The sequence below is a fragment of the Schistocerca piceifrons genome, chromosome 2 (assembly GCF_021461385.2).
Source record: "Schistocerca piceifrons isolate TAMUIC-IGC-003096 chromosome 2, iqSchPice1.1, whole genome shotgun sequence".
Taxonomy (NCBI): Eukaryota; Metazoa; Arthropoda; class Insecta; order Orthoptera; family Acrididae; genus Schistocerca; species Schistocerca piceifrons.
The window spans coordinates 967,765,463-967,782,960 of NC_060139.1; the positions used below are offsets into that span (position 1 = coordinate 967,765,463).

General features: G+C 42.8%; 1 protein-coding gene across 1 annotated transcript in view; it reads left to right on the forward strand.

The window, feature by feature from the left end:
- Positions 1-1,154: 1,154 nt before the first annotated feature.
- Positions 1,155-17,498, forward strand: part of LOC124777662 (serine protease HTRA3-like) — a 34,079-nt gene continuing 17,735 nt past the window's right edge. Inside the window, exon 1 of the mRNA XM_047253144.1 lies at positions 1,155-1,225. Within this exon, the coding sequence (XP_047109100.1) occupies positions 1,223-1,225 (3 nt within the window). The 5' untranslated portion in view covers positions 1,155-1,222. The remainder of the gene's footprint in view (positions 1,226-17,498) is intronic.

A 17,498-nucleotide genomic window follows, 5' to 3' on the forward strand; every position in this document is an offset into this window, starting at 1 on the left:
TACAATAAATTTATTACCCTGACAATTCAGGGTATTTCATAAGAGAAAAGAAACGATCTATCGAAATAAATGTATAGTCACATACAAAGATTTGTTTTAAATATTCGAGTGCTTGATAGGTGTAATTCACATACACAAACATATAATGCCTGAAACGGTACGTCACGGGTATCGTCTATCTTCATAGTTACTTATCGTGCTACTGTATCGTCGTGCCATTTTTCAACAGGACAATACTCGTTCACAGTGCCAAGTGTGTCTGTGAACTGTCTGTGTGATGTTGAGACATTCCTGTGGCCGGGAAGATCCACATATCTGATGGAACGTGTGTGGCACCGTCAGGACGTCAATTCCGTCCCAGTGCCAGCACCCTAGGTAGCAAGAGCCAGCTTCAACAGTTTTGAACCGACTTGCCTCAGGAGAGAACACGACGGTTTATGACGCCCTTCCCAACCGAATCACTTCGCGCATCCACGCCAGAGGGGTGCAGCATCATGCTGATACGAGGGTTCACACTGCCGAAGTCTTTTGTAAATTTAAGACGACTTTGTAATCACTGAACCCTCTCAACCTCTGAAGCTTCCCTTCGTTTCCTCTTCCCTTCTTAGTTCACTTTTTTGTCAGGTGGTCTGCGTTTCATAACTAATAAATTTTTTCACAGTCCACATGTGCTTTAGGAAATGTTGAGCCTTTTAAAATATTGTTCCTAAATCTGTTTTTCTTGATTTCTTCTCTTACAGGCATGTTATCTGAGGATACTATTCTATACTCATTACTCGTAATTTACATAAAATATATGAGAAATAAGGCACGGAAGCTTTCCCAAAGTAAAGACGTAGGATACTTGTCTCAAATAAGCTGCCAAGCTGCATTCTACGACTATCTAACGCCATGTGACCAGGAAAATACTGATGAATACTGACATGTGTGGAAATGTCTACACTTCACGGAGATAACGAGCAGTCCTCTTCGTTTGTCAAATGCTCGCTATAACAGCCAGTGTGTGCATGCCGTGTAACCTGTAGCCGAGAAAACCGAAGGCGCCTTGTAACAGGTCCGCTGCTGATGACGCGCTCGTCAATGGCGTGTGGTGGGGGAACTGTGAATTCCCGCTGTGGGTATGACGTAGCGGCAGCCTCTCGTCTCGCATAAAACACCGCCGCCGCTCGCTCAGCTACAGCAGTCGCTTGTTGATTCTCCACGCAATACTCAGTCCGACACGATGGTAAGTTGATATTAGCGGCCTGAATAGTTGCTACAGTTTTCGTACTAAAATACGACAGAAATTACCCGTTGTCGTTTAGCTGTGTACAGCGATAACTGGCAGTCAGAGAAAGGCATGCCCGAGGATGTTACTCTGGCTACGTAACAATGTTTCAACGTAGTGTGATCAGACTGCATCGACTAGGAAGATTTGACATATCAGTCTTGCTACGCATATAGAAAACGTTCTTAACGTCTGGCGAACTACGTCCCTGCAAACTCTCGGAACATTTAGTGTTACCATATTTCGCTAGTGCTCCGTGGTATGTTGTTTCCTTTAAAGCTTCGTGCTTTCTTGAGTTCCAGTCTGTCTTTAGTTTTAGGAAAAATGGCTATCAAGAACAAGGGGGTAATAAGTGACCACCGAGCGAGGTGGCGCAGTGGTTAGCATACTGGACTCACATTCGGGAGGACGACGGTTCAATCCCGTCTCCGGCCATCCTGATTTAGGTTTTCCGTGATTTCCCTAAATCACTTCAGGCAAATGCCGGGATGGTTCCTTTGAAAGGGCACGGCCGATTTCCTTCCCCATCCTTCCCTTACACGAGCTTGCGCTCCGTCTCTAATGACCTCGTTGTCGACGGGACGTTAAACACCAATCTCCTCCTCCTCCTAATAAGTGACCACATATATACGTATATTTCCAGTTATATATACGTTTATTTCCAATTACACCGAAGTTTATCTATTGTGTTACAACAGTGCACGAGAGGAAGATAAAAAATAAACACTTGCTTTCCACAAAAAAATCTTGTGTATAGCCTATTTTTAGGGTAAGGACACAGGAAAACAATTTGTTAACGCTGCAATCGATAAGTAGTGAAACATGTGAGGAAACGCTGACTCTGTAGTCAGCTGTAAAATACAACCTTCAACAAATATGCACATAAAGAGGGCTGTATGATGCCCCAAAGTATTCCCTGGCTCTTTCAATCCTTTGGAACAATACATAAAATTCTTACGCCTGCAGTCAACCTTCGGTGGTGAATGTATCTACGCAAGACACAATAGTCTTTTCTTTCTCCTTAAGACCGTTTATGCACGCAATCATTAAAGCAAATTAACCAGACTTAGACTTCTTTACTATCAGGGTACTTCAGACACACCTCTTTGGTAAACGCTACTTTTCTTTACTTTTATTCTCCTTAATGTTTTGTTTATACTGCTGTGTATAAAAGAAGCTTTAAACGTATTCTTATACATTTAGAAGTGATGTACTACACACTGTATGGTTCCAAACTGTTGCCATTATGAAAGATGATGATAATCTCTGAGTGCAGAAATCGCTAACTTTATACGAAATACTTATAAATTTTATTAAATGTCTCTTAGTAAATGACATGATTCCATTTGCCTTATTTACAGCCGCATCAGAGCCCTCAGACCCTTTCGTCCATTAGTAACAATTATTATGCTAAACAGCTCTTCATGTACTAAGTATCTTTCTTTTTGTTTCTCAGCGTATCAATAATTCATCGATATCGTACTTTCCTAGGCAGAGGTGACTCACGCCAACTGACGATTACTATTGCTAAAGAGACTCTTTTGAATCAGTTTAAAGAATGTAAAACTAATTATTTCCCTTAACTTTTTCAAAATAATTCCGTTGAATATACTCTTAATCTGAATGCGATTGTGTTATATTTTTGTTACATCTGTTCTTAATCTCAGATTACGATACGCGTTGGTAGATACTACAGCCTGTATATATAAAGCCACTCTTTCCTGTTTTTTAAGTAATTCTTTATATCTGTTATTTCGAAGAGGAACAAACTATATTCCTTTTCCAATTTCTTATTCACAATATTCTTTCAGAATGTTAGGAAAACAACAAAATACAAGTAGCATAGTCTTGTTTTAATGTTGTAAGATAGATCAGAATTGATTTTTCCTTCCTGTGAGTACACGCCCAGCAATCGATTTACACAGTGTTAATCCCAAGACTTAACTCAGCCGCCTTTCCTAAAAGTAAAAAAAGGAAATAAATAAAAATGTTATTTGTTTGCCACTGACACTTCTGCCCTATAAATTAACACATTTCCAAATGAAGCTAAATCACTTCAGGCGTTGGGGTCTCACTACATTACCTGTTACGAATATACGTTAGATCAGTAAGTAGACTCGATTCAGCCCATGTATTAACTGCAGAATAACACTGTTCCTTTCACACTAATGGTTCCACTGGACCTAGTACTTTGATGAATAATTCGACTATTAAAAATTTAGTTAAATGTTCAAAGTAGTCATTAAGCAAGTCAGACTTTCCGGTAACACGACAGTGGGCTCTTCTTTGCAATCAGTCACGCACATGCCTTATCTAAGCACCCAATAGAAACACATTTCCGCACTTCCAACATCAAATAGCAGAAACCCCTCTCTACACACCAGGCTCTTCCCAGGGCAAGCTACTTCCAACCGGAAACAAATCAAATACACAAATCAAAAAAGTTTTACATCACCTCGGTTCCGAGAATTCAGGAATCTGTACAGAAAATTGAAATAAAGATCAACATAAATATCATTTCCGCCCTTTTTATTGCTCACGAAAACGACACATTGCTTGTTGTACCACCATACGGCGAGACCTTCAGAGGTGGTGGTCCATATTGCTGTACACATCGGTACCTGTAACACCCAGCAGCACGTCCTCGTGCATTGATGCATGGCTTTATTTGTCGTGGCATACTATCCACAAGTTCATCAAGGCATTGTGGGGCCAGATTGTCCCATTCCTCAACAGTGATTCGGTGTAGATCCCTCAGAGTGGTTGGTGGGTCACGTTGTCCATAAACAGCCCTTTTCAATCTATCCCAGGCATGTTCGATAAGGTTAATGTCTAGAGAACATGCTGGCCACCCTAGTCGAACAATGTCGTAATCCTGTAGGAAGTCATTCACAAGATGTGCACGATCGGAGCGCGAATTGTCGTCCATGAAGACGAATGCCTCGCCAATGTGCTAGCGATATGGTTGCGCTATCATTCAGAGGATGGCAACAGCGCTTCGTACAGCCGCTACGGCGCCATCCATGACCACCAGCAGCGTACGTCGGCCCCATATATTGCCACCCCAAAACAGCAGGGAACCTCCACCTTACTGCACTCGCTGTAAAGTGTATCATAAGGCGTTCAGACCGACCGAGCTGCCTCCAAACACGTCTCCGACGAGTGTTTGGTTGAAGGCATATGCGACACTCGTCGGTGAAGAGAACGTGATGCCAATCCTGGGCGGTCCATTCGGCAAGTTGTTGGGCCCATCTGCAGCGCGCTGCATGGTATCGTGGTTGCAAAGATGGACCTCGCCATGGCGTCGGGAGTGAAGTTGCGCATCATGCAGCCTATTGCGCACAGTCTGAGTCGTAACACGACGTCCCGTGGCTGCACGAAAAGCTTTATTCAACATGGTGGCGTTGCTGTCAGGGTTCCTGCGAGCCATAATCCGTAGGTAGCGGTCATCCACTGCAGTAGTGGCCCTTGGGCGGCCTGAGCGAAGCATGTCATCGACAGTTCCTGCCTCTCTGCATCATCCTCTATGTCCGAACACTTTCGCTTTGGTTCACTCCGAGACGCCTGGACACTTTCCTTCCTGAGAATCGTTCCTGGCACAAAGTAACAATGCGGACGCATTCGAACTGCTGTATTGACCGTCTAGGCATGGTTGAACTACAGACAACAAGATCCGTGTACCTCCTTCCTGGTGGGATGACTGGAACTGATCGGCTGTCGGACCCCCTCCGTCTAATAAGGGCTGCTTATGCATTGTTGTTTATATCTTCGGGCGGGTTTAGTGGCACCTCTGAACCGTCAAAAGGGACTGTGTGATACACTATCCACAGCCAACGTCTATCTTCAGGAATTCTGGGAACCGGGATGATGCAAAACTTTTTTTTATGTGTGTATTTCGATACAGATACAAAACCAGTCTTCTGCTGCTCTGTACAGCTGACGACTGACTTTTATTTTTATCGAAATGTTCTGCAGCTGCTAAAATGCAGCTATGAACAAAATGGTAAGATCAAATATTCTACCGAGCAGAACTACCGTACGAATCGCTGTTTAAACAGTTTGTGTTGCTACTGACTCATCGGTCAATGTTCTATTACAGTTTTCTCAAATCATATTCCATTTATCGTAACTTCACCATATATTCTAGGAACAGCCGAAATCTCTTAATCAACAGATTTAATAACTGGACCGAAAATTGCTGTTTTTGAAACTGCGTTAAAGTTACATTCTTTTGTACTCCATTGATGTTACACAGCTAACTTCTCTGATAGGACTTTGTGTGACTTTATTAAGCCGACTCACCATTCGGCCGACCCCCGACTTAAATCTGAACTCAACTGCCGTTAAACCCATTCTAAATCACGTGACCATTTACGGCCATGGAGCGTGGGCACGTCTTGCTAGCAGCAGCGTGTATGTTATCACAGACTCTTGTTTCTTCATCTTTATCTACAATATGAGCATGGAAATTCCATACTACACCGAAGTATATGAAAGAAAGGACATTGTTACCACACCAGTAACAACAGATTTAATTTTGTATTTTCTTACCGTTGATCTGTATAAAGGGTGATTTTTTTCTACCGTGTACAAACTCTATGGATTTATCGATGAGAGGATACAGAACAAAAACAGTCTGATGAACTTACGTTCTGAAATGCATGGTATCCATGCCAGAGACCACTTATTCAGTCATAGATTGTTACAGAGACTGCTGTCTAATACGAGCTATACCATGTATGTGTTGAAAATGATTTTCATGTGCTGCAACGCCTGCAACGCTTGCGTGTACGCGCCGTGGAATGTTCTGTCTCGCACGTTCTCGTCGACCAGGCTGCATCCGAACAGTGTCAAAGGCAGCATGAATACTTTGCTCCAGTGTTTACACATCTGGAATGGACTCTGCATATATAAAAAAAATACATAAAAAATAAAAACCCGTAAGAAAACGAACACATATAAGTCAAATAAGGAAAAATTACACCCATACTTTTCAGATGGCCCCATAACCAGAAATCGCACGGGTTGAGATCCCCTGAACAAGCAGGCCATGCAACTGGACACCCTCGTCCGACCCATTGACCAGAGAAGACACGATTGAGATGCGTCCGGACATTAAACGGCGAGGTGAGCTGGAGCACCATCATGCAGAAGCCACCTAACCCTTGGAATCATCAATGGCACTTCTTCCAGCAGGGCAGGCAAAGTCAGCCGCGAGAAATACCAGTAGTTCCGGTCTGTTCAGGCGACGTTGAAGGAAGACTGGCCCCAAAACACTGTCGCAAGTTATCCTGGCTCACATACTCCGGCTGCGCCGATGCCGAGGATTCGCTGTCACCATACCATGAGGGTTCTGCATATTATCCCAGAGATGACTTATGTAAGTTACAACTCGGCGTAGAGGTGGCCTCATCTGTGAATACAATGAATGACACAGATCCCGGAATCGTGGTTGCTTGGTAAAGAAACCAGTGACAAAACTGCTCAGGATGCGGAAAGTCTGACGCTAATAAGCTCTGATAAGGGTAGTAACAATGGTCACGGAGAATGTTCCACAAATGTCTGGTAGTGACACGGCGTTCGCATTCCACATTTTCCTCCAAGTCTAGTGTCCGAACATTTCGGGTAGGCTCTTCATGATTCCCTGCTTCCTGAAACGACCCTGTCTCAGATAAACGGTGAAAAACTGTTGCAAACACTGAATGCTGTGGCTGTTATCGGCGGGAATAGGTCTCCTGGCTCGCGGCCAGTTGCCATCTGTCCTTCCGCCGTGTAAACACCCTGTCGCCAAGCTCTCAATTTGAACACGAAACCATTGTGTACAACGCTGTATCACATCCACTAAAGGGCGAGTCAGCAAGAGAAGTGAATCGGACACAACATTACCAATGACTATGGCAGGACAGGGCGCTAGGGCATGAGGCATGACGTATGAGGAACAGTATCATCCCCTAGGAGGAAACCATACATATTGTAACTGTGTCTCCGTGGTACGGTGCATATTAGACCGCAGTCTCTGTAACAAAATATGTTTGAGTGAATGGTCTCTAGCATGGAAACCATGCATTTCTGGATATAACTTTATTAGACCATTTTTCTTTCGCATCATCAATCAATCCAAAGAGTTTGTACACGGTGAAAAAAATCACCCTGTATAAGATGATGCTACTATCACCGCCGTGTCGCTATACACTCAATTTTGGAGCACCAGGAGTAGTTATACTGCGTAGATTCTGAGATAACAAGTTTATATATGGGAGTATTGTGACTGTCGAGTAAGTCACCTACCTTAAGGGGTCGAAAAGAGAAACGTACAAGTTCGATCCGCAACAGAACAAATATTACATATTCCCTACGAAAGAAGGAAAGAAAAGAATTTTTAAGTCGTAAAAAGACTAAGCACTACAAGCGGCTTAAGACAGAAACGAATAGTGATTTCAGAGAAGGAAAAAAAGTACTGGCAGGGTGAAAGACAAAGAAACTGAAGTACAAAATGATGAGAGAAGAATTCACTCTTTCGTACCGCTGAATAAACGCAGCTTCGGGTGAATAAGTGTTAACATTCAGTGTCAACAAGAAAAATATAATTGTGAAATACGGAGCAAAATACAGATCGATTCCAGAAAAGAGATGTTTCAGTGTTACTCTGTGAGTTTGACAGAATGTTGAAATATTCAAGTTTAAACGAAGCCGCGGAAACAGTCGGAATATTATAAACTCGGCAGTATTTGTAAATCATACAGATACGAGTATGTAATCTGGCGGCAAAAAATTAATAAAGTACAAACATTTCATCAACTGCTTACGAAAAAATGTTCAGCTCACTGCCACAGATAACAAGATTAGTTAAACTATTGACGGCAGTAACATTTAATACCTAATAATCAGCTTGGCAGTATTTCTAAAAAGGAAATGACTGGTGAAAATGGAACAATAAATTTATTAAAAATAAATATGACTCTGAAAAAAGCAAACTAGCAACTAAAATCATTTTTTGTAATAAGCATTTAATCATATCTGATTAATGGCCAAATCATGGACGTCAGATTTATTTCTTTCTCTTACACATCTTGAACCTAGTGACCAAGTTGCTGCCTTAAATATGAATGAAGAGGAAGAATTAAAAAGGAATTACATTACGATGACGTGATTGTTAAAATGTGCATTGCATACAATAAAAGTGTCACTGATAAATAACATTATTTTATTCGCGTAATTTAGAAATACATGAAGCTATGATTCGACAGATTCACAGTTATTTGCAATTAAAAAACGAAGCAAAGCATTCGAGGAATAAGTTGTCTTAGGAATTTACGTTGGACATGTTTTATGTTTAAATGAAGATCGTGATTGGAATGAACTGGAGTTTTAGGGGTATCTAAAGAATTGAAATTAATTTACGATATATTTCCTCACTTTGCCAATTTTCAGGCAGTACATGGTTCTCTGTATTACAGAACTCGGTTTGTCTTTTCAGATGATAAGAAGGTCTAGGAGTAGCGTCTTTGACTAAAAATCGAAATATCCAGGGGTCCTGGTTCGAACCCAGCTATGGCTAGAATCTTGAATAAAAGTCATCATTAATGGGGGCGTACGATTGCCGCTGTAAATAGTAACCATCGTTCTACAAACGACATTCTTCGGAAGGGTGGAGGAGAGGAGAGAGTCTCAAGGTACCTTCTTGCCCTCTGTGATAGAAACTACCCCTAAAATGCCGCAGAATTGGCAATATCAATGGTCTGAGGATGAATAAGGCGATGAACCACTGCATTAAAAGCACATAATGTGTAAGCACAAGACACGTGGGTTGTAATTGCAAAATATCATGATGCTTTCTCCATAGCCAAAAGATTCCGGTATAGCCCCGTTCGGATCTCCAGGAAGGGACTGCCAAGGGGGAGTTTACCATGAGAGAGATATGGAGCAACCTACGACAGGATAACATTATACGAGTTGGAGCTTGGCATTAGAGAAGTTTGAACGTAGTAGGAAAGCTAGAAAATTTGAGAAGGGAAATACAAAGGCTCAATCTAGTTATAGTGCGGGTCAGTAGAATTAAATGGAAAGAAGATAAGGATCTCTGGTCAGATGAATATACGCAATACCTGAAGCGACAGAAAATAGAATGATAGGAGTATTACTTGTTATGAATAGGAAAGTGGAACAGAGAGTGAGCTACTTGAACAGATCAGTAATACAGTTGTTCTCATGAGTTTCAGTAGCAAACCATTGTCGACAACGATAGTTTTCAGGTACACATTTCAACATCACATGCAGAAGACGAAGTGATAAAGTATATAAATGTAATTCAGTATACAAAGGGAGATGAAAATCTAATAATCATGGGTGACTGGAAAGCAGTTGTAAGGGAAGGAATAGAAGAAAGGGTTAAGGGATGGTATGGGACTTACAGTAGAAATGGGCGACGAAAGAGACTAATTGAGTTATGAAATAAGTTTCAGGTGGTAACAGCGAATACGCTGTTCAAGACCCACAAGAGGAGGAAGCATACTAAGAAAAGTCCCGGAGACACACTGGAGGACGGGGGGATTCCAGCTGGATTACGTCATGGTCAGAAAAGATTCCGAAATTAGACAATGGTTTGTAAGGCGTAGCCAGGAGCAAACATAGACTCCTATTACAATATAGTAATGATGAAGAGTAGACAGAAGTTTAATAAGAGAATCGCCTGGCAGACTCAGTGTGGAAGGAAATGGGACACTGAATTACTAAGGAATGACCAGACGCGCTTGAAGTTCGCTGATGAAGTGGATAATGTGACAAGGAATACCAGAGCACGCAGTTCGGTTGAAGAGGAATAGACATCTCTTAAAAGGGCTACCGCAGATGTTGGACACGCAGACGTAGGCACTAGGAAGGCAAATGAGAAGAAATCATGGCTAACAGAAGAAATAATTCAACTGGTAGATGAAACAAGGAAGTACAAAAATGTTCAGGAAAAGACAGGAATACAGCAATATACAATATGGGATACCCCCTAATATCTTGTCAGAACTCCTTCTGCCCTGCGTAGCGCAACAACTCGGCGTGGCAGGACACTAACAAGACGTTGGAAGTCCCCTACAGAAATACTGAGCCATGCTACCTCTATAGCCGTCCTGTGTCCCAAAGCTGTTGCCGGTGCAGTATTCTGTGCACGAACTGAGCTCTAGATTATGGCCCAGAATCGTTAGACTGGATTCGTGTTGGGCGATCTGGGTGGTCAAATCATTCGCTCGAATTGTCTCGAATGTTCTTCAGACCAATCACGAAAAATTGTGCCCTGGTGACATGGTTCAATGCCATCCATAAAAATAACATCTTTGTTTCGAAAAATGAAGTCCTTGAATGGCTGCAGATGGTCTCCAAGTAGCCGAAAATCCAGTCCATTCCACGTAAGCACAGCTCACACCACTATGGAGCCACTACCAGCTTGCACAGTGCCCTGTTGACAACCTGGGTCCATGGCTTCGTAGGATATGCAGCACACTCGAACCCGTCTACGGTCCAGCTGATACGATCACGAGCACAGGAATGGCGCCTCAGGGGTTTGTGCTTTTAGCAAAGGCACTCACGTCGGTCGTCTGCTACCATAGCCCATTAACGCCAGATTTCGCCGCACCGTCCTAACAGTTCCACAGTGGTTTCTGCGTTTATTTCACGTAGTGCTGCTTGTCTCTTAGCACTGACATCTGTATGCAAATGCTGCTGCTCTCGGTCGTTAAGTGAAGGCCGTCGGCCACTGTGTTGTCTGTAGTGAGAGGTAATGCCTGAAATTTTGTATTCTCGGGACACTCTTGACACTGTGGATATTGGAATATTTAATTCCATAACGATTTCCGAAATGGAATGTCTTATGCGTGTAACTACCATTCCGCGTTCAATGTCTGTTCATTCCGTTCATGCGGCCATAATCACGTCGGATACCTTTTCACACGAATCACTTGAGTAAAAATGACAGCCCCGCTAATGCACCGCACTTTTATACGTTGTGTACGCGATACTACCGCCATCTGTACACGTGCTTTTCGCTGTCCCAATAATTTTGTGACAGCAGTATAAATCCCTAGGAAATGAAATAAATAGGAAGTTTAGGGCAGCCAAGACGAAATGGCTGGAGGAAAGATGTGAAAAATCTAAAAAGAAATCATGGTTGGGAGAACAGGGTTACAATCCAGAAAAGTCAAAACAGTCTTCAGTGAAATTAAAAGTAAGGATGGTAGCGTTAAGAGTGCAATCGGAACTCCACTGTTGCGCAGGGGAGGCAGCAGATAGGCGGAAAGAATACATTGAAGGCCTTTATGAAAAAATTAGAGTTTTAGAGTTCAGTATTAATGTCAGAATTTAAAAGAGCTGGGAGACTCTAGATCAAAGAAGACCAAAGATATATACAACATCTCATTGGAATTTTTAAAATCATTAGGGGAAGTGGTAACCAAAAGACTATTCAAGTTGGTGTGTAGAATCTTCGGGACTTGTGATATACCATCGAAGTTGCGGAAATGTATCATACACAGAATTCCAACAATAGCTAAGGCAGATCAGTGCGAGAACTACCGCACTATCAGCTGAACAGCTCAGGTATCCAAGTTCCTGACAAGAATAATGTACAGATAAACGGGAAAGTAGATTGAAGTTCTGTCAGATGATGATCATTTTGGCTTTATGAAAAGTAAAGGCACCAGAAAGGCAGTTACGACGTTGCTCTTGGTTTTGGAAACAAGAATGCAAGAATGAAGAAAAATCAAGATACGATCGTAGGATTTGTCGACCTAGAAAAACCACGAAACGTGAAATGGTGCAAGGTGTTCGAAATTCGGAGAAAAACAGGGGTAAGCTACAGGAATGACAGGTAATACACGATGTGTGCAAGGAGCAAGAGGGGACAACAAGATTGGAAGACCAAGAACGAAAGGTCGGATTCGAAGTGCGTTAGCCAGGGATGCTATATTTCGCCCCTATCCATCAGTCTTTCTATAGGTCGGTCGAATCGAGGCAAGCAGCGTGGTCATCGGTTCCATCTATCCATAGAAAAAGCAATGACCACTGACGGAAATAAAAGAACGGTTCAAGAGCGGAATTAAAATTCAGGATTAAAGGATATCAATGATAAGATTTGCTGATAACTTTGCTACCCTCAGTAAAAGTCAAGAAATATTACAGGATCTGTTGAATGGAGTGAACAGTCTAATGAGTACAGAATTGAGAGTAAAGCGGAAAAAGACAACAGTAATGAGAACTAGCAGAATTTAGAATATCGAGAAACTTAATATTGGTTATCAGGAGACTGAGGAAGTTAAGGGATTCTGGTATGATGGAAGAGAAGTAACTCACGACGGACGAAGCAAGAACGGCATAAAAAAGCAGAGGAGCGCAGGCAAAGAGGACATTCCTGGCTGAGATAAGTGTACTGGTATAAAAAATATGCCTTAATTTCAGGAAGAAATTTCCTGTGCTGCGTTTCGAGCACAGCATTGTCTGACAGCGAATCATGGAGAGTAACAAAACCAGAAGTGAAGAGAATCGAAACGTTTGAGATGTAGTGTTACAGAAGAATGTTGAAAATTAGTTGGGCTTATAAGATAAGGAATGGTTAGGTTTTCCGCAGAATCGACGAAGAAAGGAGAGTATGAAAAACACCGACGAAAAGAAGGGACAGGATGATAGCACATGTCTTGAAGCATCAGGTATTAGAGGGAAAAATGTAATGATTATCGGTTTGAGATCTTGGTAAAATATTTATTTAAACAACCTGTTTCGCTCTACTGACCATCATCCAGGTTGTTAAAAGCATTTACAATATCATATTAGGCGAATATGAAATCACTGACCGCAGGTAATAAAACCATGAATTTGTCACTGTTGTAACATCGTAATATAAATTAGACTGTCAGTATATGGACTGTGCTAGGCAGTACAGGTACTTGATCAGGAATCGGCGACGAAGGCCTTTGTACTGACGAGCCTGAATGTGGATTTTAGACGGTTTCTCACATCTGACTAGGTGAATACCGAGTTGATACCCAAGTCCTGCCTCAGACAAATCACAAATATTTAGTAACATGTTCGCACCCTTCACATGGATAACACTACAGGCAGACAGTTAGGGTACACGTGTTCCGCCACGGGGGCCAACGGGGTGGCAACAGGAAGGGCATCTGCCCACTCGTTAAATTAACCATGCCATATTGGAAATTAACCAGTCCAACGCCGCGTAGATGCAGAATAATGTCGGAAGGAAAAGATGAACAAGGAGAAGGAACCTGAGAGAAATATTCACAAAACTTTGTGTAAAGTCTGCGGACCAACTGCAGTCGACATTAACACTGTCGGTCGCTGGGTAGAAAGGATGTGGCCACCACAAGGCTTTTCGACGGAGCTCCCAGATTTCCGGCAAGGTTAAATCCATTCACAGCTAGCACAACTGACATGTTGCGGTATACCGATGTTCTCAGTCGCATAGATCGGCGCACTACCGTCTCTTGGCGCTACTGCTGGGGAGGGGGGTTGAGGGGGGGGTATTTCTGTTCAGCACTATAATGCTAGGCCTCACAAGTTTGTGAACTTCTGAACACATCAAGAGACACGTCTGGACAGTGTTATCCCACTTACCCTACAGCTATGAAATATCTCCCCGTACTTTCTCTTGTGTAGGCCTTTAAAAGACAGCATTCGTAGAATAAGTTTGAATGTCGCGAGCTCTATCTTCTTATCTCGTGTTTTCTACTGAAAATCTCGGGCTTGTACTCTTGTTAACTTTATTATTACATAGGTCGCCTAAACTTTATTTATTTTTTTAATTGGTCCTGTTCGCAACAAATAACTTACTCGGTCTTTCTGCTGCCACTGCTTGATCTGCTGCATTCCATTATTTAACAAAAACATTAAAAAACCTATTATTCATGCTGAGTGCGTTGCATGTTCTGTATGGCGGCTCCTGCTGTTGCTGCGGCTGCTGCTGCTTACTACAACTACATATAATTCAAGAGAAAGGATTTGGTCAAATCTAAACTCGATAAATGATAACCCAAACAAGTAAGTCCTTTTTTCAAAAACTATATTCTGAAAGCGATTCTTTCTCATTCAATTAACAAAACGCTAGAAGCTCGTTGAACAATCGCTTCGTATGTAAATCTGCCTCCAGTGGCATTAAAGCAATATTACAAATTAATCAAACTCTTGAGACAGGCTGAAATACTTTTCAATTAAATACATAGTGAAACAATTCCCTGACAATTACAAATGAAATCAATGACAAAAATCAATACTTAATCTATTCGCCTAACAATGGTTTCCCTTAAGAATTCAACTCCTATCATTATCAAAATTACAGTCTACTGCTATGCACATACACAAACCATTTTCTTTAAATTAATAAGCACGCTGCAAATTATAAAAAATATCAATTCACTACCAAATCCTGGCGCACACGGCAGTACGGCAGCTCGGCGACGATCCCTCGCCCAACACACGTGCACACCACAGCAGGCGGGCTCCTACACTGGCTTCCAAACTGCCACTATTAGTCCGCGCGCTGCGAAGCGCGACAACAATATCTTAGATTCCAGAGCTTGTGTATGCGCAATGTAGCCAACCTTTAAATCCTAAGAGAGTATTGCCAACTCTCAAGTTTTTAGGTCGACGAAGTGGTGATTCGCGCAGTGAGGAAATGGCTTCATGAGCTGAACGTAGACTAGTACCGACAGGGCACATGCGCTCTCGTTTCGCGCTGGACGAATGCCGTAGAACTGGAAGGAGATTACAGGAAAAATTACTGCGTGCAGATAAAACCTCATTATTTCATTTGTGTAATTTGCATTGTGTGGAGGAAATAGTAATTGAGTTAAAAAAACTGGTTGTACTACATTCTGGGCAACTTTCGAAGTGGAAGGTTGCCTCACCGCTAAAAATGAAACCTACATGGCATACACGGTCTAGTCTCATTAGTGTGACCACCGACTACGTTCGAATTCAACCTGCAATAAGCATTCTCAGACGGCAGGTGGCAGCACTAGCAATGAAGGGTATATAAATCGTGTCGATGGTCTTAGAAAACAGTGCAGTCGTTGTCGGTGTGCGGAAACGGAGTTATTTATCTGATGTCCAAAAGTGCGTGATCATTGGCTTTCCAGTCAAGAATGGAAGCATTACCAAAATAGTGTTGTAGAATGTCGGGCGCCACATGGATTAAAGTATACCGTACATGGAAAAATGGCACCGTGGGACATAGATGACAGGAGTGAACGACGTCTGTAGAGATGTGTATGGGGGTGCCTGCGGATAGACGTACAACTGTGGAGCGACTGACCACCCAGATGACCCAATGGGCTAACAACAGTCTCCTCGACGACCATTCAGCGAAAGTTGCTGCGTATGGGCCTCCGCAGCAGGCCCCTGATTCTTTCACCCATGCTCACTGATGTTCATGGGCGACGAAGGCGGGAATTTTCACACCATTACGCAACTGGACGTTCACTGAGCGGCGACAGGTTTGGATAAATCACGCTTCGTGCTACATCGGCGGAAGGTCCAGGCCGGAGGAGGAAGTCTCTGGACTGTTTTCGTGACATTCCCTGTGTGGTCTCGCCATTGTGGAAGGCACAGTGGATCAACAAAAGTATCCATCTGTCCTGTGGGATCATGTCAACCGCTACGCTGCACTTGGTTTTACCCCAGCGCGATGGTATCTACCAGCTGGACAACAGCTCGCCGTGTACGTGTGTTGTTCGAGGAGCTCCAGGATGAGTTTACCGCAGCCCTCGGACCACCACACTCCTCTGATTTAATCCGATACAATATACATACAGGGTGTTACAAAAAGGTACGGCCAAACTTCCAGGAAACATTCCTCACACACAAATAAAGAAAAGATCTTATGTGGACATGTGTCCGGAAATGCTTGATTTCCATGTCAGAGCTCATTTTAGTTTCGTCAGTATGTACTGTACTTCCTCGATTCACCGCCAGTTGGCCCAATTGAAGGAAGGTAATGTTGACTTCGGTGCTTGTGTTGACATGCGACTCATTGCTCTACAGTACTAGCATCAAGCATATCAGTACGTAGCATCAACAGGTTAGTGTTCATCACCAACGTGGTTTTGCACTCAGTGCAATGTTTACAAATGCGGAGTTGGCAGATGCCCATTTGATGTATGGATTAGCACGGAGCAATAGCCGTGGCGTGGTACGTATGTATCGAGATAGATTTCCAGAACGAAGGTGTCCCGACAGGAAGACGTTCGAAGCAATTTATCGGCGTCTTAGGGAGCACGTGTGCAGGCACTATCAGCAGCTGATTGGCCTCCATGTGTACACTTCTGCGAATGGTTCATCCAACAATGTGTCAATCCTCATTTCAGGGCAAATGTTCTCTTTACGGATGAGGCTTTATTCCAACGTGATCAAATTGTAAATTTTCACAGTCAACATGTGTGAGCTGACGAGAATCCGCACGCAATTGTGCAATCACGACATCAACACAGATTTTCTGTAAACGTTTGGGCAGGCATTGTTGGTGATGTCTTGATTGGGCCCCATGTTCTTCCACCTACGCTCAATGGAGCACGTTATCATGATTTCATACGGGATACTCTACCTGTGCTGCTAGAACATGTGCCTTTACAAGTACGACACAACATGTGGTTCATGCACGATGGAGCTCCTGCACATTTCAGTCGAAGTGTTCGTATGCTTCTCAACAACAGATTTGGTGACCGATGGATTGGTAGAGGCGGACCAATTCCATGGCCTCCACGCTCTCCTGACCTCAACCCTCTTGACTTTAATTTATGGGGGCATTTGAAAGCTCTTGTCTACGCAACCCCGGTACCAAATGTAGAGACTCTTCGTGCTCGTATTGTGGACGGCTGTGATACAATACGCCATTCTCCAGGGCTGCATCAGCGCATCAGGAATTCCATGCGACGGAGGGTGGATGCATGTATCCCCGCTAACGGAGGGTGTTTTGAACATTTCCTGTAACAAAGTGTTTGAAGTCACGCTGGTACTTTCTGTTACTGTGTGTTTCCATTCCATGATTAATGTGATTTGAAGAGAAGTAATAGAATGAGCTCTAACATGGAAAGTAAGCGTTTCCGGACACATGTCCACATAACATATTTTCTTTCTTTGTGTGTGAGGAATGTTTCCTGAAAGTTTGGCCGTACCTTTTTGTAACACCCTGTATGATATGAGACAAGATTAAACTTAAAGTCCGTGTTTTTCAACCAAT